The following is a 17,796-nucleotide window of genomic DNA, read 5'->3' on the forward strand; positions in this document are numbered from 1 at the left end:
TCTTTCAGAAATGTGCAATATCAGCGCCACATCATCAAACAGCAATTAAGCATATAAAAACATGCTGAGAGCACAACAAACATACAGTACAGTAAATGTAGTTTTGGGGAATTGTGATACTATGTGAACAATTTAATATTCCTCTTGAATTGCTATTTACAAAAACTAAAAATGGCCATCACTCATAAAACACAATAAAACAAATTGTAAATAGATCAATAAACCATTCTTGAATTGTCACTTTGAATTGAATCCCACAATTTATGCAAGAATGGATTTAAAAATGATTTGCATGATCAGGGCAAATTTCTGTGTGAATCGTTTGTAAGAAACTGGGATTAAGAATGAATGTGTGTAAATTGTGTAAATGTAAACCATTTATTACGAAAACTGTTGCACGCAATACACAAGTTTACAAATGATTTACACAAGCAGAATGCATTTCTGTGCAAATCATTCCTAAAAATATTCTTGTTGTATGTAAAAATTTGCATTTACAGTGGATATAAAAAGTCTACACACCCCTGTTAAAATGCCAGGTTCTTGTGATGTAAAAGAATGAGACAAAGATAAATCATGTCAGAACTTTTTCCACTTTTAATGTGACCTATAACGTGAACAATTCAATTGAAAAACAAACTGAAATCTTCGTTGGGGAAAAATGAAAATCCTTACAATAACCTGGTTGCATAAGTGTGCACACCCTCTTATAACTGGGGATGTGGCTGTGTTCAGAATTAACCAATCACATTCAAAAGAATTTCCAAAGCATTAGATATACCATGGAAGACAGTGAAGACAGTCATCATCAAGTGGAGAAAATATGGCACAACAGACACATTACCAAGAACTGGACGTCCCTCCAAAATTGATGAAAAGACGAGAAGAAAACTGGTTAGGGAGGCTTCCAAGAGGCCTACAGCAACAGTAAAGGAACTGCAGGAATTTCTGTCAAGTACTGGCTGTGTGCTACATGTGACAACAATCTCCTGTATTCTTTATACGAATGGGCTAGGGTAGGGTGGCAAGACGGAAGCCTTTTCTTACAAAGAAAAACATCCAAGTCCGGCTGAAGTTTGCAAAAACAAACATCTCCCAAAAGCATGTGAGAAAATGTGTTATGATCTGATGAAACCAAAGTTGAACTTTTTGGCCATAATTCCAAAAGGTATGTTTGGCGCAAAAACAACACCGTACATCACCCAAAGAACACCTTACCCACAGTGAAGCATGGTGGTGGCAGCATCATGCTTTGGGGCTGTTTTTCTTCAGCTGGAACCGCAGCCTTAGTCAGGGTGGAGGGAATTATGAACAGTTCCAAATACCAGGCAATTTTGGCACAAAACCTTCAGGCGTCTGTTAGAAACCTGAAGATGAAGCGGAAGTTCACCTTTCAGCATGACAACGACCCAAAGCACACATCCAAATCCACAAAAGCATGGCTTCACCAGAAGAAGTTTAATGTTTTGGAATGGCCCAGCCAGAGCCCAGACCTGAATCCAATTGAACATCTGTGGGGTGATCTGAAGAGGGCTATGCAAAGGAGATGTCATCGCAATCTGAGAGATTTGGAGCACTTTTGCTAAGAAGAGTGGGCAAATATTGCCACGTCAAGATGTGCCATGCTAATAGACTCCTACCCAAAACGACTGAGTGCTGTAATTAAATCAAAAGGTGCTTCAACAAAGTATTAGTTTAAGGGTGTGCACACTTATGCAACCAGGTTATTGTGAGTTTTTTTATTTTTCCCCTTCAAAGATTTCAGTTTGTTTTTCAATTGAATTGTTCACGTTATAGGTCACATTAAAGGTGGAAAAAGTTCTGACATTATTTATCTTTGTCTCATTCTTTTACATCACAAGAACCTGGCATTTTAACAGGGGTGTGTAGACTTTTTATATCCAACTGTAAATTAATGCGACTGTTTTCGTAAGCAGGAAGGATTTACACAAATCTGTTCAGTGCGTTTCATGAATGAGGTTTATTACATCCAATGGCTCAAACAAATACTCCCATTAATCGCTGTTCGTCTGAGAATCAATAGATAAATCAAAAAAGCAAGGAATGAAAACCTATATAAAATATTTGATCGTAATTTACAATAAAAAGTCAATAACGCAGCATGTTACAATTCATCTGGTCTGAGTGCAATATAATTTGTCACCCAAATTACCATGTGGGCAGATATTGAATACATGAAAAATATCTATATAAGACATCTTATATTTATAATTACAATCTGACAGGTAATGCTAATCATAGAATTAATACTCAATTTAATAAGGAAAACAAATATTACATTTCAAAGACATCACCAACTAATGAGTACAAATAATCCATTACCCAAATGGATTTATGTGGAGGTTGGCATGGTGTGCTATACTATTGGAGGTTTGTTCATGTGTTCAGAAGTGGTTGAATTTGTCTGGGTCATTTGATGCCATCTGGGTAAAGTCTTGGAAAATGTCCTGGTATGTTTCATCTCCTGTAAAGAGAAAAGAGTATAACTGATTATCAGGGCAAGTACCTGCATGCAAGCATGCTAAACACACCATTGCATACTTCAAATCCAAACAGCATCACACTAACAAGAAAGAAAGAAAGAAAGAAAGAAAGAAAGAGAGAGAGAGAGAGAGAGAGAGAGAGAGAGAGGGGTGAGCCTCATACCTGCAGTACTTCAGATGAGAAACTCAAGAGTTTAGCAGAATGCAGGAGAGAAATGAGGAAATGAAGAGCTGAAAAGCACATGACATAAACTATCGTATATGAAGTAGATTTATTTACACTTGGATCTGATCTCTCGGACCATTTACTAACACTATAAAATACATTCTTATGAAATACTGTCAAGAACTGTTTGGTAAAGTGTGAAGGTCTGAATGGATTTTCTGTGTTCAATACAAGTTCATCTCTATTGACAGCAATTGTGGAATAATGTTGACTGAATGATGAATCAAAGTAATTTTTTGTGGCAGTTTATTGTATATAAAAACAGCTGTGGCACAAGAGACCATTAACTTCAGATCCGTTTTGTGTCTGTTTCTTTTGCGCAGGCTTCATAGAACACAAACTGCTCATACCTCTGTAAATTACGGTCCAATAACAGACTGTCTTACATCTCCTTTGAGTGGCTCATGGGAGAGGGGGTGTGTCTTAAAACTGAGTCGAAAGTTCATTGGTTGCTCCTGTGAGTCAACTGTCCAATGGCATTTTTAAACTCGATTGTCAAATGGAGAAAGAAAAGTCAAAGTGAAATGATAAAGAAAAGCCATTGGAAAATAGATGTAGAAAAAGAACTGGAAGATGAATGAAGAAAAGCAATTGCAAAGTGCAAAAGTACCAGATGTGTATGAACATACAGAGCTGAACAGTACAAATCTTAATTTCGGTTCTGCTGAATAAGGAAAGTCGTACAATGCAAGTGAATGGGTGACTTCAGGCTGCTGGCTGTTTGATGATCCATAAGACATATTTAGGCAGAATTAAAGTAATTCACATGCCTCCAGTTGATCAATAAATATCTTCTGAAGCAAACGATACGTTGGTACGAAAACGATAATTAAAACATTTGTATACAAAGTAAAATTTGTAAAAATTCCTCTGTTGTATACAAAGCGCATGCTTCCAACCTCTCACGTGAACGCACCATTGCGGTTAAATCACTGATGCGTCGACTGCTGGTAGGAAGTGATTGTTTTTTAAGTTAATATAGTTTTAATTATCCATTTTTCTTTTACTCGAACCTACCCATCTGAAGACTTTTTGAAGACAAAGAAAATTTGATTAATCATTGGAGTTGTGTGGATTAATTTTATGCTGCCTAAATATGTCTTTTATACCTTCAAACAGCCAGCAGCCTGATGGCACCCATTCACTTGCATTGTACAGACAAACAGAGCTGAAATGTGCTTCTAAACATCTTCATTTCGGTTCTGCTGAAGAAGGAAAGTCATACACATCTGGAATGGCTTCAAGGTGAGTAAATGATGAGAGAAATTTCATTTTTGGGTTAACTAATCCTTTAATAATGTTCATTTGGTATCTTTGGAGTGTGGGGTTTTGAAAAAAGGGGGCGTGGCTAAACCATCATCTCAATGTGGGGAAATTCTAGAATGGCTTACAGCACCTTTAACAGTATATCACAAAGGCTGTTGATAGAACTTAACTTGTACTAAACCCTGAATGTTCCTTTAAATTATGCCTTTTTTACAGAAATGGCCAAATAGTTGCATTACAGTAATAGAATAACTGTGATAAAGTGAGACAGAAAGATAGCTGCTCAGAAATATACATTCAACAATGTTTCATGCTTTTTATATACAGATCTTATATGTACAATTTGCATCAAGAAACGGAATAATCCTGTTATCGATAGGGATTTAGTCACATTTAAGAAAGGAAATGTTCATAATGTATGATATGCTTAAAGATGGCAGTTTAGGAGATTACATTTCAGATCACAGGTAAATTGCATGTCAATGTTTTGATACTTCACCAGATCCATCCAGCAGTGTGTAAAGTCCAGCTCTACAGCGCCCCTCTGTGGCTACACATAATTAACTACAATCACTAGAGTAACAGCTAATGCCTCACAACTACTTCATTAATCCAAACATATAGTTTTTCCTCCTGTTTTTACACCTTAAAACATTTCTGATAAATTAATAATATTAGTGCAATTTAATTCCTCATTTTATTAAGATATATATAAATAACTCAACATACAATTTTTTTAAATATATTTATGGAGTTCATGCTAAAAATGTATCTTATGTTAATCACTTTTGGTAATAGAGAATTCAGCAAGTCCTGTGGATACAATTTTTATATTTAAATAATTTCAATAAAAATAAAAGTTGAGTTAAAAGTGTTTTCTGTTTTGTTATTATGTGATGCATTTATAACACTGTAATTGTTATCATTTATGGGCAAATGCAAGGATTTTCGTAAATACCTGTACATTTAAAATTTCATAAAAACGTATGTCCCCGAAGAACATCGAATGAAGTGATAAATATCAGGAATGCGTCCAAAATGATCACAAAATATACTGACACATTTGAGCATAGAGTAATTCAATACGCTACCATATAAGACTGCCAGTATTTGCATTCAGACAAATGTAAATAAGGTGCATACAGTGAGGAAAATAAGTATTTGAACACCCTGCTATTTTGCAAGTTCTCCCACTTAGAAATCATGGAGGGGTCTGAAATTGTCATCGTAGGTGCATGTCCACTGTGAGAGACATAATCTAAAAAAAAAATCCAGAAATCACAATGTATGATTTTTTAACTATTTATTTGTATGATACAGCTGCAAATAAGTATTTGAACACCTGAGAAAATCAATGTTAATATTTGGTACAGTAGCCTTTGTTTGCAATTAAACGTTTCCTGTAGTTTTTCACCAGGTTTGCACACACTGCAGGAGGGATTTTGGCCCACTCCTCCACACAGATCTTCTCTAGATCAGTCAGGTTTCTGGGCTGTCGCTGAGAAACACGGATTTTGAGCTCCCTCCAAAGATTCTCTATTGGGTTTAGGTCTGGAGACTGGCTAGGCCACGTCAGAACCTTGATATGCTTCTTACAGAGCCACTCCTTGGTTATCCTGGCTGTGTGCTTCGGTCATTGTCATGTTGGAAGCCCCAGCCTCGACCCATCTTCAATGCTCTAACTGAGGGAAGGAGGTTGTTCCCCAAAATCTCGCAATACATGGCCCCGGTCATCCTCTCCTTAATACAGTGCAGTCGCCCTGTCCCATGTGCAGAAAAACACCCCCAAAGCATGATGCTACCACCCCCATGCTTCACAGTAGGGATGGTGTTCTTGGATGGTACTCATCATTCTTCTTCCTCCAAACACGGTTAGTGGAATTATGACCAAAAGGTCTCATCTGACCACATGACTTTCTCCCATGACTCCTCTGGATCATCCAAATGGTCATTGGCAAACTTAAGACGGGCCTTGACATGTGCTGGTTTAAGCAGGGGAACCTTCCGTGCCATGCATGATTTCAAACCGTGGCGTCTTAGTGTATTACCAACAGTAACCTTGGAAACGGTGGTCCCAGCTCTTTTCAGGTCATTGACCAGCTCCTCCCGTGTAGTTCTGGGCTGATTTTTCACCTTTCTTAGGATCATTGAGACCCCACGAGGTGAGATCTTGCACGGAGCCCCAGTCCGAGGGAGATTGACAGTCATGTTTAGCTTCTTCCATTTTCTAATGATTGCTCCAACAGTGGACCTTTTTAACCAAGCTGCTTGGCGATTTCCCGTAGCCCTTTCCAGCCTTGTGGAGGTGTACAATTTTGTCTCTAGTGTCTTTGGACAGCTCTTTGGTCTTGGCCATGTTAGTAGTTGGATTCTTACTGATTGTATGGGGTGGACAGGTGTCTTTATGCAGCTAACGACCTCAAACAGGTGCATCTAATTTAGGATAATAAATGGAGTGGAGGTGGACATTTTAAAGGCAGACTAACAGGTCTTTGAGGGTCAGAATTCTAGCTGATAGACAGGTGTTCAAATACTTATTTGCAGCTCTATCATACAAATAAATAGTTAAAGAATCATACATTGTGATTTCTGGATTTTTTTTTTTAGATTATGTCTCTCACAGTGGACATGCACCTACGATGACAATTTCAGACCCCTCCATGATTTCTAAGTGGGAGAACTTGCAAAATAGCAGGGTGTTCAAATACTTATTTTCCTCACTGTATGTGTTCAGTACTAGTTTACAATCGTTCACAAGACTATTTATTGCAGCTCTGTCCTACTAATGTTTATAAATAAGATGCTTTATATTAAAATACTAGGGTACATGAACCAAGCTTGAGCTGTGTATATTCACATATATTGTGCTGCAGGCTTTGGTGATTTGGTCAAATAATGTACAGTATGTGTGTTAGGAGTCTTTGAGCTGTAAGCTAATGAACTCTTCCATACACTTCCTGTACTGCATCTCAGTAGGGCTGTTTGAGTTATATTGACCTGACTGACTGTACGGACCCTCTGATTCCCGCATCTCCTCATTCATCTTTGCCAGTCGAAGCCTGTCGGGGAGACAGAAATTGGAAACATAAACACTCAAGATTTTATGTTTAGAAACAATTTCAATTTGTCTCTTCATCTAAATATTGACTAGGATTTTTAAAGGAATAGTTCATCCAAAAATGTAAATGATGTCATATTTACTTAAACTTGTGTTGTTACAAACCCATAGGAGAAAACCTTAAGACTGCATTAGTACTTTATACAGGTTTAGAATGACTTTAGGGTGAGTAAATAAAGTAAAAATTGTAATTGTAACTATTTCTTAAAATAGCTCAATATAAAGCAACTCACAGCGTGACAATATCAGCGTTTGCTGCCTCAACTGCGGTTGACAGTGGTGTTTTATTCTCAGCGTCTGCTGCATTCTGATTGGCTCCCCGTTTCAGGAATAAACACACTTGTCTGCAGTGGGAAAGCAGATTCCATAAAAGGCCATTAGTAAAAGGCCAAATTCATCATATTACAGGATGTCATAACTGCATGATAAATTATTGTAAGATTTATGTAACAAAAATGGCATTATTATCATTAATATTATCATATCATACTTGAGTAGCACTAACCCTGTATGGCCCAGTATGGTGGCGTGATGTAACGGTCCTCTGCCTAGATTGTCTTGCTGGTTCACGCTGGCTGAATTTTGCAGCAGAAATTCGCAGGTGACCAGAGATCCCTGAAAGAGACACATATGTGATATAAAGACACATATAACAAGATGCTTTAAATTGCCATAAGGGTCAATGGCATTCTGCACATTGTTTTGTCCAGATCTATTAAGTTATTTAAAAATACATAAAAAAAAACACATCACACAAAATAATTACTTGAATACAACTCAACAAGTCATTCTGATTTTTATTATTGGGGCTTAAAAGTCAAATATTGTGTATCTCAGTGGTGTAACTGTCCGGAGACCGTATATAAAAAATAAAAATAAAAATGAAAATCTAAAGCCTGAAATTCAATAAAAAATAAATTTTGGCATAATTGGTTTGGAAAAGTACTTTATTATTATTTCTTTCAAAATAATTTTGTCAAGACAAATAGTCAAGTGGTGTTACTAACATGCAGGGAAACCATTCTTTTGTCATGTGACAAAACAAAGATTAAACAGGGAGAACATTTAGACCCTCATGACTGAGTGTGAAATTTTGAAAGATATCAGATATTTTGTATGAAAAGGCACATTTATTTTAAGTCAAAAAGAGTAACCTACGAAATCAAGGGCGAAAATTTCATCAAAATGTTGGGGGGGACAATAAACATAACAATTCTCAAGAGCAATTTTTGAAGGGGACACCAAGGTTTTTTTTGTTATTGCCCCGCTTGCATTTGTATTATTTTATTTCTTAAACAATTTATATTATTTACAATACACATATTTTAATGATATTTTAGGGGGGACAACCCTCAGATAGGGGGGGTCCTGACACCCCCCCCCTTATGCTAAACTGAGTGACGTTCACAGCGCAGTCATTAACATTTAACATCACTGCAAAAATACATCTAATATAAAATCAATATTTATTCACCTAGTACAATAATAGTAAGTTATCTCTCCCTCGTGTCCCGCAAAATCAGGTCTGCTGACCTGCAACAGAGCAATAGCCAGGTGGTCACCCTATCGTATGGTCTTTACCTCACAAATATTTAATTACCGGTTAAGGAGGTGTCCTTTAAACTGTTACACCGTTTTTACCCAGTCAATCTTTATTTAAGAAACATGCTCCCTGAAATAGATCCACTTTGCTGCTCCTGTAATGCTGTAGATGAAACTGCCACGCACTTTTTTGGGGAACGTGCCCATGCAGTAGTATATATATATATATATATATATATATATATATATATATATATATATATATATTTTTTTTATATATTAAAGATAACTATGTATCATTATTTCATCATTATATATTGAATTATTGTTATATGAGGGGCTTTCTCAGCAAATATTTGTATATGCAATTAATCGCGATTAATTAATCGGGACACCATGTAATTAATTCGCAAATTTTTTTTTATCGATTTACAGACCTAATAAAAACATAATTTTAGGTTCAGTCATATCCTTGAAGCAATATTTAAATAAATGTCTGAAATGTACATTTACATTTATGCATTTGGCAGACGCTTTTATCCAAAGCGACTTACAGTGCACTTATTACAGGGACAATCCCCCCGGAGCAACCTGGAGTTAAGTGCCTTGCTCAAGGACACAATGGTGGTTGCAGTGGGGCTCGAACCAGTGACCTTCTGATTAACAGTAATGTGCTTTAGCCCACTACGCCACCACCACTACACGGAATTAAACACTCTGGACACTTTTGTCCATACCGCGTGCAAATCAGGGTGTAACTTAACTTTTCCGGTTAGTTTAATAGAAAGGCTTTGCAATGACGAAATTGGGGCATGAAATTTCTGTTCAATACAAAACCAGGGAGGGTCTCTCTCTCAAGTGGAAGTGACCAATGAGCCAAATGTCTGAGACCGAATGCAATAAATAAATAAAACAATATATAATATAGCCAATAAATAAAAAAACAAAATTTTGGGTAGGCCTAGCCCACCTTTGTCAATCGGCCTATGCAATTTACTGAAATGTAATCTGGGACGTTTTCCATTCCAAATGAAGGACTTCACTATGCTATCAAATTGCTTGAAATAAGAGAGGGGACATCTATAGGGAGAGATTGTAGCAGGTAGTTACATTTTAATAACATTAGCCTTTCCCAATCATAGATAAATGTAATGAAGCCTACATTGCTCGAAAACATTTTTAATAAAGGGTCAAAATTAACTCTGAATAAATCACACAAATTTGCTGGGAATAAAATGGCCAAATACTTAATGCCCTGTTTGGGCCACTGGAAGGCGCCCGGATGAAATGCCATTACCGGGCATTAGGCTGTCATAGCCAAAGCTTCGGATTTAGACCAATTGAATCTATATCCTGAGAACTTGGAAAAGGAATTAATAATTCTGTGGAGGCAAGACATATAAAGCAAAAGCTTATGCGCCATATCTCCCACCACCCCTGGATCATCCTCCTTTCTTTTTGCGGCTGCTAATGGTTCCAGGGCAAAACAGAACAATAATGGGTAAAGAGGGCAACCATGCCAGGTACCCCTATCCAGAGTAAAATAATCTGAAATTAATCCATTTGTTTGTACCGCCGCAACCGGTGGCTATAAAGTAACTTAATCCATCCAATAAAATATTCCCAAACCCGCATAGTTCCAAAATCTTAAAAAGATAATCCCATTCCACCATATCAACCACCTTTTCGCTGTCAAGTAATATGGCAGGGACCGGAGTCTGGTCATTCGCCACTGACCACATGATATTAATGAAACTCCTAATGTTATCAGAAGAGCTACTGTCCCGAATAAACCCCACCTGATCTATATGTATAAGAGATGTCATAACTTTACTTAATCGGTTAGTCAAAATTTTTGACAATATTTTAATGACTTGCTGGATCAGGGAAATTGGATGGTAACTCTTACATTTATTTGGATCTTTGGCTTTTGAAGAATCAAACTGATGTTGACTTTTGTCATGGTTGGAGAAAGCTTTCCATTCTTTAATGATTCCATATAAGCTTCTAGCAAAATTGGAGCCAGTTCTGTAGCATAAGATCTAAAAAATTCAGTGGCAAAGCCGTCTGGCTCCGGAGACTTGCCTTCAAGAGAATTTGTTTGCTCTGCCGTCAGTTTAGGACGCTCTAATGGTTCCACAAAGTTTATAATATCTTAATCAGTAGACAAAGTGTTGGAACTATAAAGATAAAGATAGAATTCTTTAAAAGCATTATTAATATCACTGGTCGAGGTAAATATTTCACAACCAGCAGATTTCACTGAGGGAATGGTAGAAAAAGACCCTCTCTGTTTTATATACTGTATATAGCCAAAAGCTTCCCTGCTTTGTCCCCAGACTCAAAGTATGACGGTCTTGCCTTGAACAGCCAAAACTCCACCTTCTATAACAAAATATTATAATATCTGTATTTCAACGGGGTCAGTTCTCTGAGGCCATTAGATGACATTCGGCACTTCAGCTCTGCCTCTGCACTTTAAATATTTCCTTCCAATTCCATGAGTTCTTGCGCTTTGGATTTTTTTGGTGAATCTTTTTACTGTTTGATCTGGCTCCTAAGAATCACCTTAATTGCCTCCCAAACCACGCCCACAGAGGATACTGAGGACAAGCACTGATCATCAACGTTAGTTGTAGAATATTTATAAAATAAAAATAAAATATTTATTTTAAATATTCACTAAAATAAAACTTTGTCCCTGAATTTCAGCTAAAACAATAATGACTCTTCCTAATTTATCTTTCCTCTGTTTTGAGACATTTGAATTGTAGATGTTTACTTATCAGTGTAAAGACTCCCCTGCTCTTACTTGAGCCAGCACAATAAAAATAAAAAAAATTCCCACCCCATATCTTTCGAAATTTTTCAGATTCCTGTGGGGAAAGGTGCATTTCTTGAAGAAACATGATATATTTTTTATGCTAAAGAAGAGAAATAACCGTACTTCGTTTTATGGGGTGCCCCAACCCAGAGAGATAATCCATTCATATTAACATTTTGACTTGTAAGAAAAAATGTATTGTGTCAAAAACAGGATTATAAAGACCACATTCCAACATTAGTGCAACAGTCAAACCACAAACATTCCACAGAACCAAACAAACAGAAAAAATCTTAGCATTAACCCCACCAATGACTGGCGTCCATCTCTCTAAATTCAAACAGTCCATGCACACCTACGAGAACCTCAGAGACAACCTTGCCATCTGTGATCCTATACAAATTTTGTGAGACAGAATTACACAGCAATAGATAATTTATAAAACAAATTCCAGCCAATAGGGACTATAAGCACAAAGAGCATGTAGATTTATTCACAAAACCATCCTGAAGGTTTGTTGCTCTACAAAATAAACTCCAGCCGCTAGGCGGAACCAGCACAAAAAGAGCATGCAGAATCTTGAAATAGTCAAGCAGATGTTCAGCCGGTCCACCCGGCGGCAACGTGAGCCTTTATGAAGGACATCGCTTGCTGTGGGTATGTGAATGTTTCACGGCCATCCTTAGCATCTATTCTCAATTTGGCCAGGAATATCAGTGCAAAAGTGACCTTCCATGATGTAAAAGTTTCTTGCATTCCTTGAATCAATCACATTTCTCTCTTGTTGAATTCAAAGTCTTTGTAACAGGAAAATGCAGTGGTTCTTCCAAAAGAGCCTTCCTTTACTCCTCGGCTCACTTTATCGGATGATCCCAGAAATTAGGCCAGAATTGCTTTCCAGCATATGGCCTGTCATGTTGAGCAGACTCAGAAAGAGCCCGTCCAGGAATTCCACCATATTCTGTCCTTCTGCTCCCTCCGGGACTCCCACGATAGGGACATTATTCCGCCGGCTACGGTTTTCCATGTCCTCCAACTTCTCCCAGATATGCTCCAAATCCAAATTGGTTGCTAGCGGATTAGCAGGTAATTCCCTCTCTGATGACTCCAGATAATTGATCCGTTTCTCGACATCCCCCACTCTTGTGACCACATCAGTAAATTTTGCCTCCATGGCAGTGATCGATCGACATATTACAGCAAGATCCTTCCAAGTCAACAGCCACCTTCCTCAGCATTGCCGACATGTTCAGCATCTCTCGCCGAATTCCTGGAACTCTGCAACCAAATCGGTTCCTGGGCCCATGGCCTGCTGCTCAGGGGGGTCAGCCTGAGCACTTTAGTGTCTTTTAATGTCCCCAGAGCCCAAGGATTTTGAATTCTTTGACATATTGTCATCTTAGAACAGTTGCATGGATAATAGTTGAATAGTGGCATGGCCACTACTTGACATTTTTAAAGTCTCAGTTCTTTTCTAGAAATGGGTATAAATGTTTTACAAAAAATATCAAAACATGACATATTTTGCGTTCAAGTCCTCCTGGGAGGTTCGTACTAATGAGGTTGAAATTCATAAATACTATTCGATGCTTTCAAGTGATTTAGTCAGAAAGAACGGGTCAGTTTTGCAATTTCATATTTATTTCTCTCTTTTTCACTCACTACAGTAAGCAGGAAGCTTTTTTAGCATGAATGCAACAAAATGAAGAGCAAAGCCACACATTAGGTGTGTAATTAATGCTTTATCCATACATTTTATCATTTTGTCACTGCATTAACAAATAAATGTGTTTTATTTTCTGGCAAGTTTTATCTTTATTCTTCAGTGTACATATAATACATTCAAACTAAATGCAGTCAAAATCCTCAAGTAACCTTGAAAGTCAGGACTTGAAGAAAATCCAGAAAATGCTCTTTGCTCTGCACTGAACCAGGTTCACTTACTGAAAGATTTTACTAGGAGTGTGATAAAACTTAATTCTGTGGTTCATATATGTATGATTACTATATATATATAAGAGCTGTCAGAATAAATGCGTTAACATACACTCACCTAAAGGATTATTAGGAACACCTGTTCAATTTCTCATTAATGCAATTATCTAATCAACCAATCACATGGCAGTTGCTTCAATGCATTTAGTCAAGTCAAGTCAAGTCAAGTGGTTTTTATTGTCGTTTCAACCATATACAGTTAGTACAGTACACAGCAAAACGAGACAACGTTCCTCCAGGACCATGGTGCTACATAAAAAAACAACAAAGGACCAACATAGGACCACATGAGACAACACAACGAAATAAAATACCTATATAAACTACCTATATATACCTATATAAAGTGCACGTGCAAACATGTGCAAAAAGTACAGGACAGTACAACAAATTACTGACAATGAACAGGACAATAGACAGTGCAGCGCCGACCAGTACTCAGTAGTGCAAAAAGATGACAGTTTCTAAAAATGTAAACATAACATACTATGAGATAGTGTTCTATGCACATAGCAGTTATTGAGGTAGCAGACAGTTATAAAGCGACAGTTATTAAAGTGCAACTCAGGACACGTGTGTGTCAAACCAGTCTCTGAGTATTGAGAAGTCTGATGGCTTGGGGAAGAAGCTGTTACACAGTCTGGCCGTGAGGGCCCGAATGCTTCGGTACCTCTTGCCAGACGGAAGGAGGGTAAAGAGTTTGTGTGAGGGGTGTGTGGGGTCGTCCACAATGCTGGTTGCTTTATGGATACAGTGTTTTTTGTAAATGTCTTTGATGGAGGGAAGAGAGACCCCAATGATCTTCTCAGCTGTCCTCACTATCCTCTGCAGGGCTTTGCGGTCCGAAACGGTGCAAGTCCCAAACCAAGCAGTGATGCAGCTGCTCAGGATGCTCTCAATAGTCCCTCTATAGAATGTAGTGAGGATGGGGGTTGGGAGATGTGCTTTCCTCAGCCTTCGAAGAAAGTAGAGACGCTGCTGGGCTTTCTTGGTGATTGAGCTGGTGTTGAGGGACCAGGTGAGGTTCTCCGCCAGGTGAACACCAAGAAATTTGGTGCTCTTGACGATCTCCACAGAGGAGCCGTCGATGTTCAGCGGAGTGTGTTCACCTTGTGCTCTCCTAAAGTCAACAACCATCTCTTTTGTTTTGTCGACGTTCAGAGACAGGTTGTTGGCTCTACACCAGTTCGTCAGCCGCTGCACCTCCTCTCTGTATGCTGACTCGTTGTTCTTGCTGATGAGACCCACCACGGTCGTGTCATCGGCGAACTTGATGATGTGATTCGAGCTGTGCATTGCTGCACAGTCGTGAGTCAGCAGAGTGAACAGCAGTGGACTGAGCACACAGCCCTGGGGGGCCCCAGTGCTCAGTGTGGTGGTGGTGGAGATGCTGTTCCCGATCCGGACTGACTGAGGTCTCCCAGTCAGGAAGTCCAGGATCCAGTTGCAGAAGGGAGGTGTCCAGGCCCAGCAGGTTCAGCTTTCCAATCAGGTGCTGGGGAATGATTGTGTTGAATGCTGAGCTGAAATCTATGAACAGCATTCGAACGTATGAGTCCTTATTGTCTAGGTGGGTGAGGGCCAGATGGAGGGTTGTGGTGATGGCATCGTCCGTTGAACGGTTTGAACGATACGCAAACTGCAGTGGGTCTAGTGAGGGGGCAGCTGGGTCTTAATCTGCCTCATGACGAGCCTCTCGAAGCACTTCATGATGATGGGTGTAAGTGCGACGGGACGGTAGTCGTTGAGGCAGGACACTGAAGACTTCTTTGGCATGGGGATGATGGTGGTGGCCTTGAAGCTCGTTGGAACGACGGCGCTGCTCAGAGAGATGTTGAAGATGTCGGTAAGAACATCTGCTAGCTGGTCTGCACATCCTCTGAGCACTCTGCCAGGAATGTTGTCTGGTCCAGCAGCCTTCCGTGGGTTGACTCTACGTAGAGTTTTCCTCACATCTGCCGTGGTAAGACAGAGCACCTGGTCGTTGGGAGGAGGGGTGGACTTCCTCGCCATCACGTCGTTCTGCACTTCAAACCGAGCGTAGAAGTCGTTCAGCGCATCTGGAAGGGAGGCATCTTTGTCACAGGCAACTGATGTTGTCCTGTAGTTGGTGATGGCCTGGATGCCCTGCCACATGCGCCGCGTGTCACCGCTGTCCTGGAAGTGACTGTGGATTCTCTGGGCGTGTGCGCGCTTTGCCTCTCTGATTGCCCGTGACAGTTTGGCCCTAGCTGTTCTTAGGGCTGCCTTATCGCCTGCTCTGAAGGCGGAGTCTCGGGACCTCAGCAGCGTGCGCACCTCCGCAGTCATCCACGGCTTCTGGTTGGAGCGTGTGGTGATGGTCTTGGAGAAAGTGACATCATCAATGCACTTGCTGATGTAGCTGGTCACTGATGCTGTGTATTCCTCCAAGTTGGTAGAATCGCCATATGTTGCAGCCTCCCTGAACATGTGCCAGTCAGTACACTCAAAACAGTCCTGAAGAGCAGAGATGGCTCCTGCTGGCCAGGTTTTCACCTGCTTCTGAAGCGGTTTTGTGCGTCTGACTAGCCGGTCTGTATGCTGGAATTAACATAACAGAGATGTGGTCTGAGTAGCCGAGGTGGGGGCGGGGCTCCGCCCGGTCAGCGCCTGGGATGTTTGTGTAAACAAGATCAAGCGCGTTAGCCCCTCTCGTTGCAAAGTCCACATACTGATGGAATTTAGGGAGCACTGTCTTGAGATTTGCATGGTTGAAATCTCCGGCGACAATAAACAGTCCGTCGGGGTGAGCGTTCTGCAGTTCGCTCATAGCCCCATACAGTTCACAGAGCGCTTCCTTAGCGTTAGCGCTGGGGAATGTAAACTCCGGTTATGCAAACAGTGGTGAATTCCCGTGGTAGATAAAAAGGTCTGCATCTAACCGTCACAAGCTCCAACAGCGATGAACAGTAACTAGAGACTAGCATAGAGTTCTTGCACCATTCCGTGTTGATGTAAACACACAAGCCACCACCGCGAGTCTTACCGCAGAGAGCTGTATTTCTGTCGGCACGAAACGAGGCGAGCCCGTCTAGCTGAATGGCGGCATCCGGAACTCTGTCGCTGAGCCACGTCTTCGTGAAAACAAAGACGCAGCAGTCTCTAAACTCACGCTGCGTAGCCTGCTGGAGTCGGATATAGTCCAGTTTATTGTCCAGGGAGCAAACATTTGAGAGCAGGATAGACGGGAGAGCCGGCCGGCTAGGGTTTGTTTTTAGCCTAGCATGGACCCCGCCCTCTTTCGCGCTTCGCTTTCTCGCACACCGCTTACGACGTCCTCTCCCCCGGCCACCGGCATCAGGCGACGCCGAGGGCTGGAGGCCTGGTCTCCGCAGCAAGCCGAGTACGCGTAGCGCCTCCTGCAGGTCATCATGCAGCTTGGTTTTTGCATGAGTCTTATATTTGAGTAGTGTCTGGCGATGGTAGACACGAACACTGGTTGCTCCGATGTCCATGTGTTGCAAAAGTCGGGCTTTTTCAACAAAAATAGCACCATTGTGGATCCGGAGTGGCCGCTGCGTGCTACCGCGCCGCCATCTTGGACTAACATCCAACATTTTAGGGGTGTGGTCCTGGTCAAGACAATCTCCTGAACTCCAAACTGAATGTCAGAATGGGAAAGAAAGGTGATTTAAGCAATTTTGAGCGTGGCATGGTTGTTGGTGCCAGGCGGGCCGGTCTGAGTATTTCACAATCTGCTCAGTTACTGGCATTCTATGGGCGGTGATAGTTGACCGTTATGCTCTCTCCTATGATAGAGCTGTGGAGGTTGTTTTCTCAGTAAATAAAATAATTGGAAAAAGGACTCTTACCACTATTTGATGTACAAAACAAGCCAAAATGGGACTTGCGATAGAAATTAAGTCTTTTTCAGCCTATGTAAGGCATGTTTTAATTACCACAGAAGTATACCAAATCTTAACTATCACCCAAATGCCGAATGAGATGATTATGTCTGGAAGAACTTTTCATGTCGAGTTCAAAGCGGCATTCAACGCTGGTGTTGGCGCTCTGATGCGAATCATGAACGCAGCTTCACATTTGCTGTAAAAAAAGTGGATAGTCACAGTCTACCGGCAGATTAATACTGTGGAGGATGATTAAATAAAGAGATTTAATGCCCATTGCAATGAATATGCAACCAATGGGAAAACACATTGTTACACTATTCATAAGAGACAGGGTGTAGGGATTTTAAAGAGGTATGAGAATAACACACACACACAAAAAAAAGGCTGAGGTAAAAGTGGTCAAATGAGGCCCCGGATCACTAAAGGGTTAACATTTACTGAGCAATCCA

The 17,796-nt window shown here is 40.2% G+C and overlaps 1 protein-coding gene across 2 annotated transcripts in view; it reads right to left on the reverse strand.

Annotated features, from left to right (window-relative positions):
- Nucleotides 1–595: 595 nt before the first annotated feature.
- The window catches only part of LOC127640928 (arf-GAP with coiled-coil, ANK repeat and PH domain-containing protein 2-like), a 108,704-nt gene continuing 91,503 nt past the window's right edge, over nucleotides 596–17,796 (reverse strand). Inside the window, exons 20-23 of one of the 2 annotated variants that reach the window (XM_052123646.1) lie at nucleotides 7,620–7,729; nucleotides 7,348–7,458; nucleotides 6,994–7,055; nucleotides 596–2,485 (exon numbers count right to left, since the gene is read on the reverse strand). In XM_052123646.1, coding sequence (XP_051979606.1) covers nucleotides 2,406–2,485; nucleotides 6,994–7,055; nucleotides 7,348–7,458; nucleotides 7,620–7,729 — 363 coding nt within the window. In that variant the 3' untranslated portion in view covers nucleotides 596–2,405. Of the gene's footprint in view, nucleotides 2,486–6,763; nucleotides 7,056–7,347; nucleotides 7,459–7,619; nucleotides 7,730–17,796 lie in introns of those variants that run through there. The other variant, XM_052123644.1, reaches the window with a different exon arrangement.

This window comes from Xyrauchen texanus, chromosome 50 (genome assembly GCF_025860055.1).
Source record: "Xyrauchen texanus isolate HMW12.3.18 chromosome 50, RBS_HiC_50CHRs, whole genome shotgun sequence".
NCBI lineage: Eukaryota > Metazoa > Chordata > Actinopteri > Cypriniformes > Catostomidae > Xyrauchen > Xyrauchen texanus.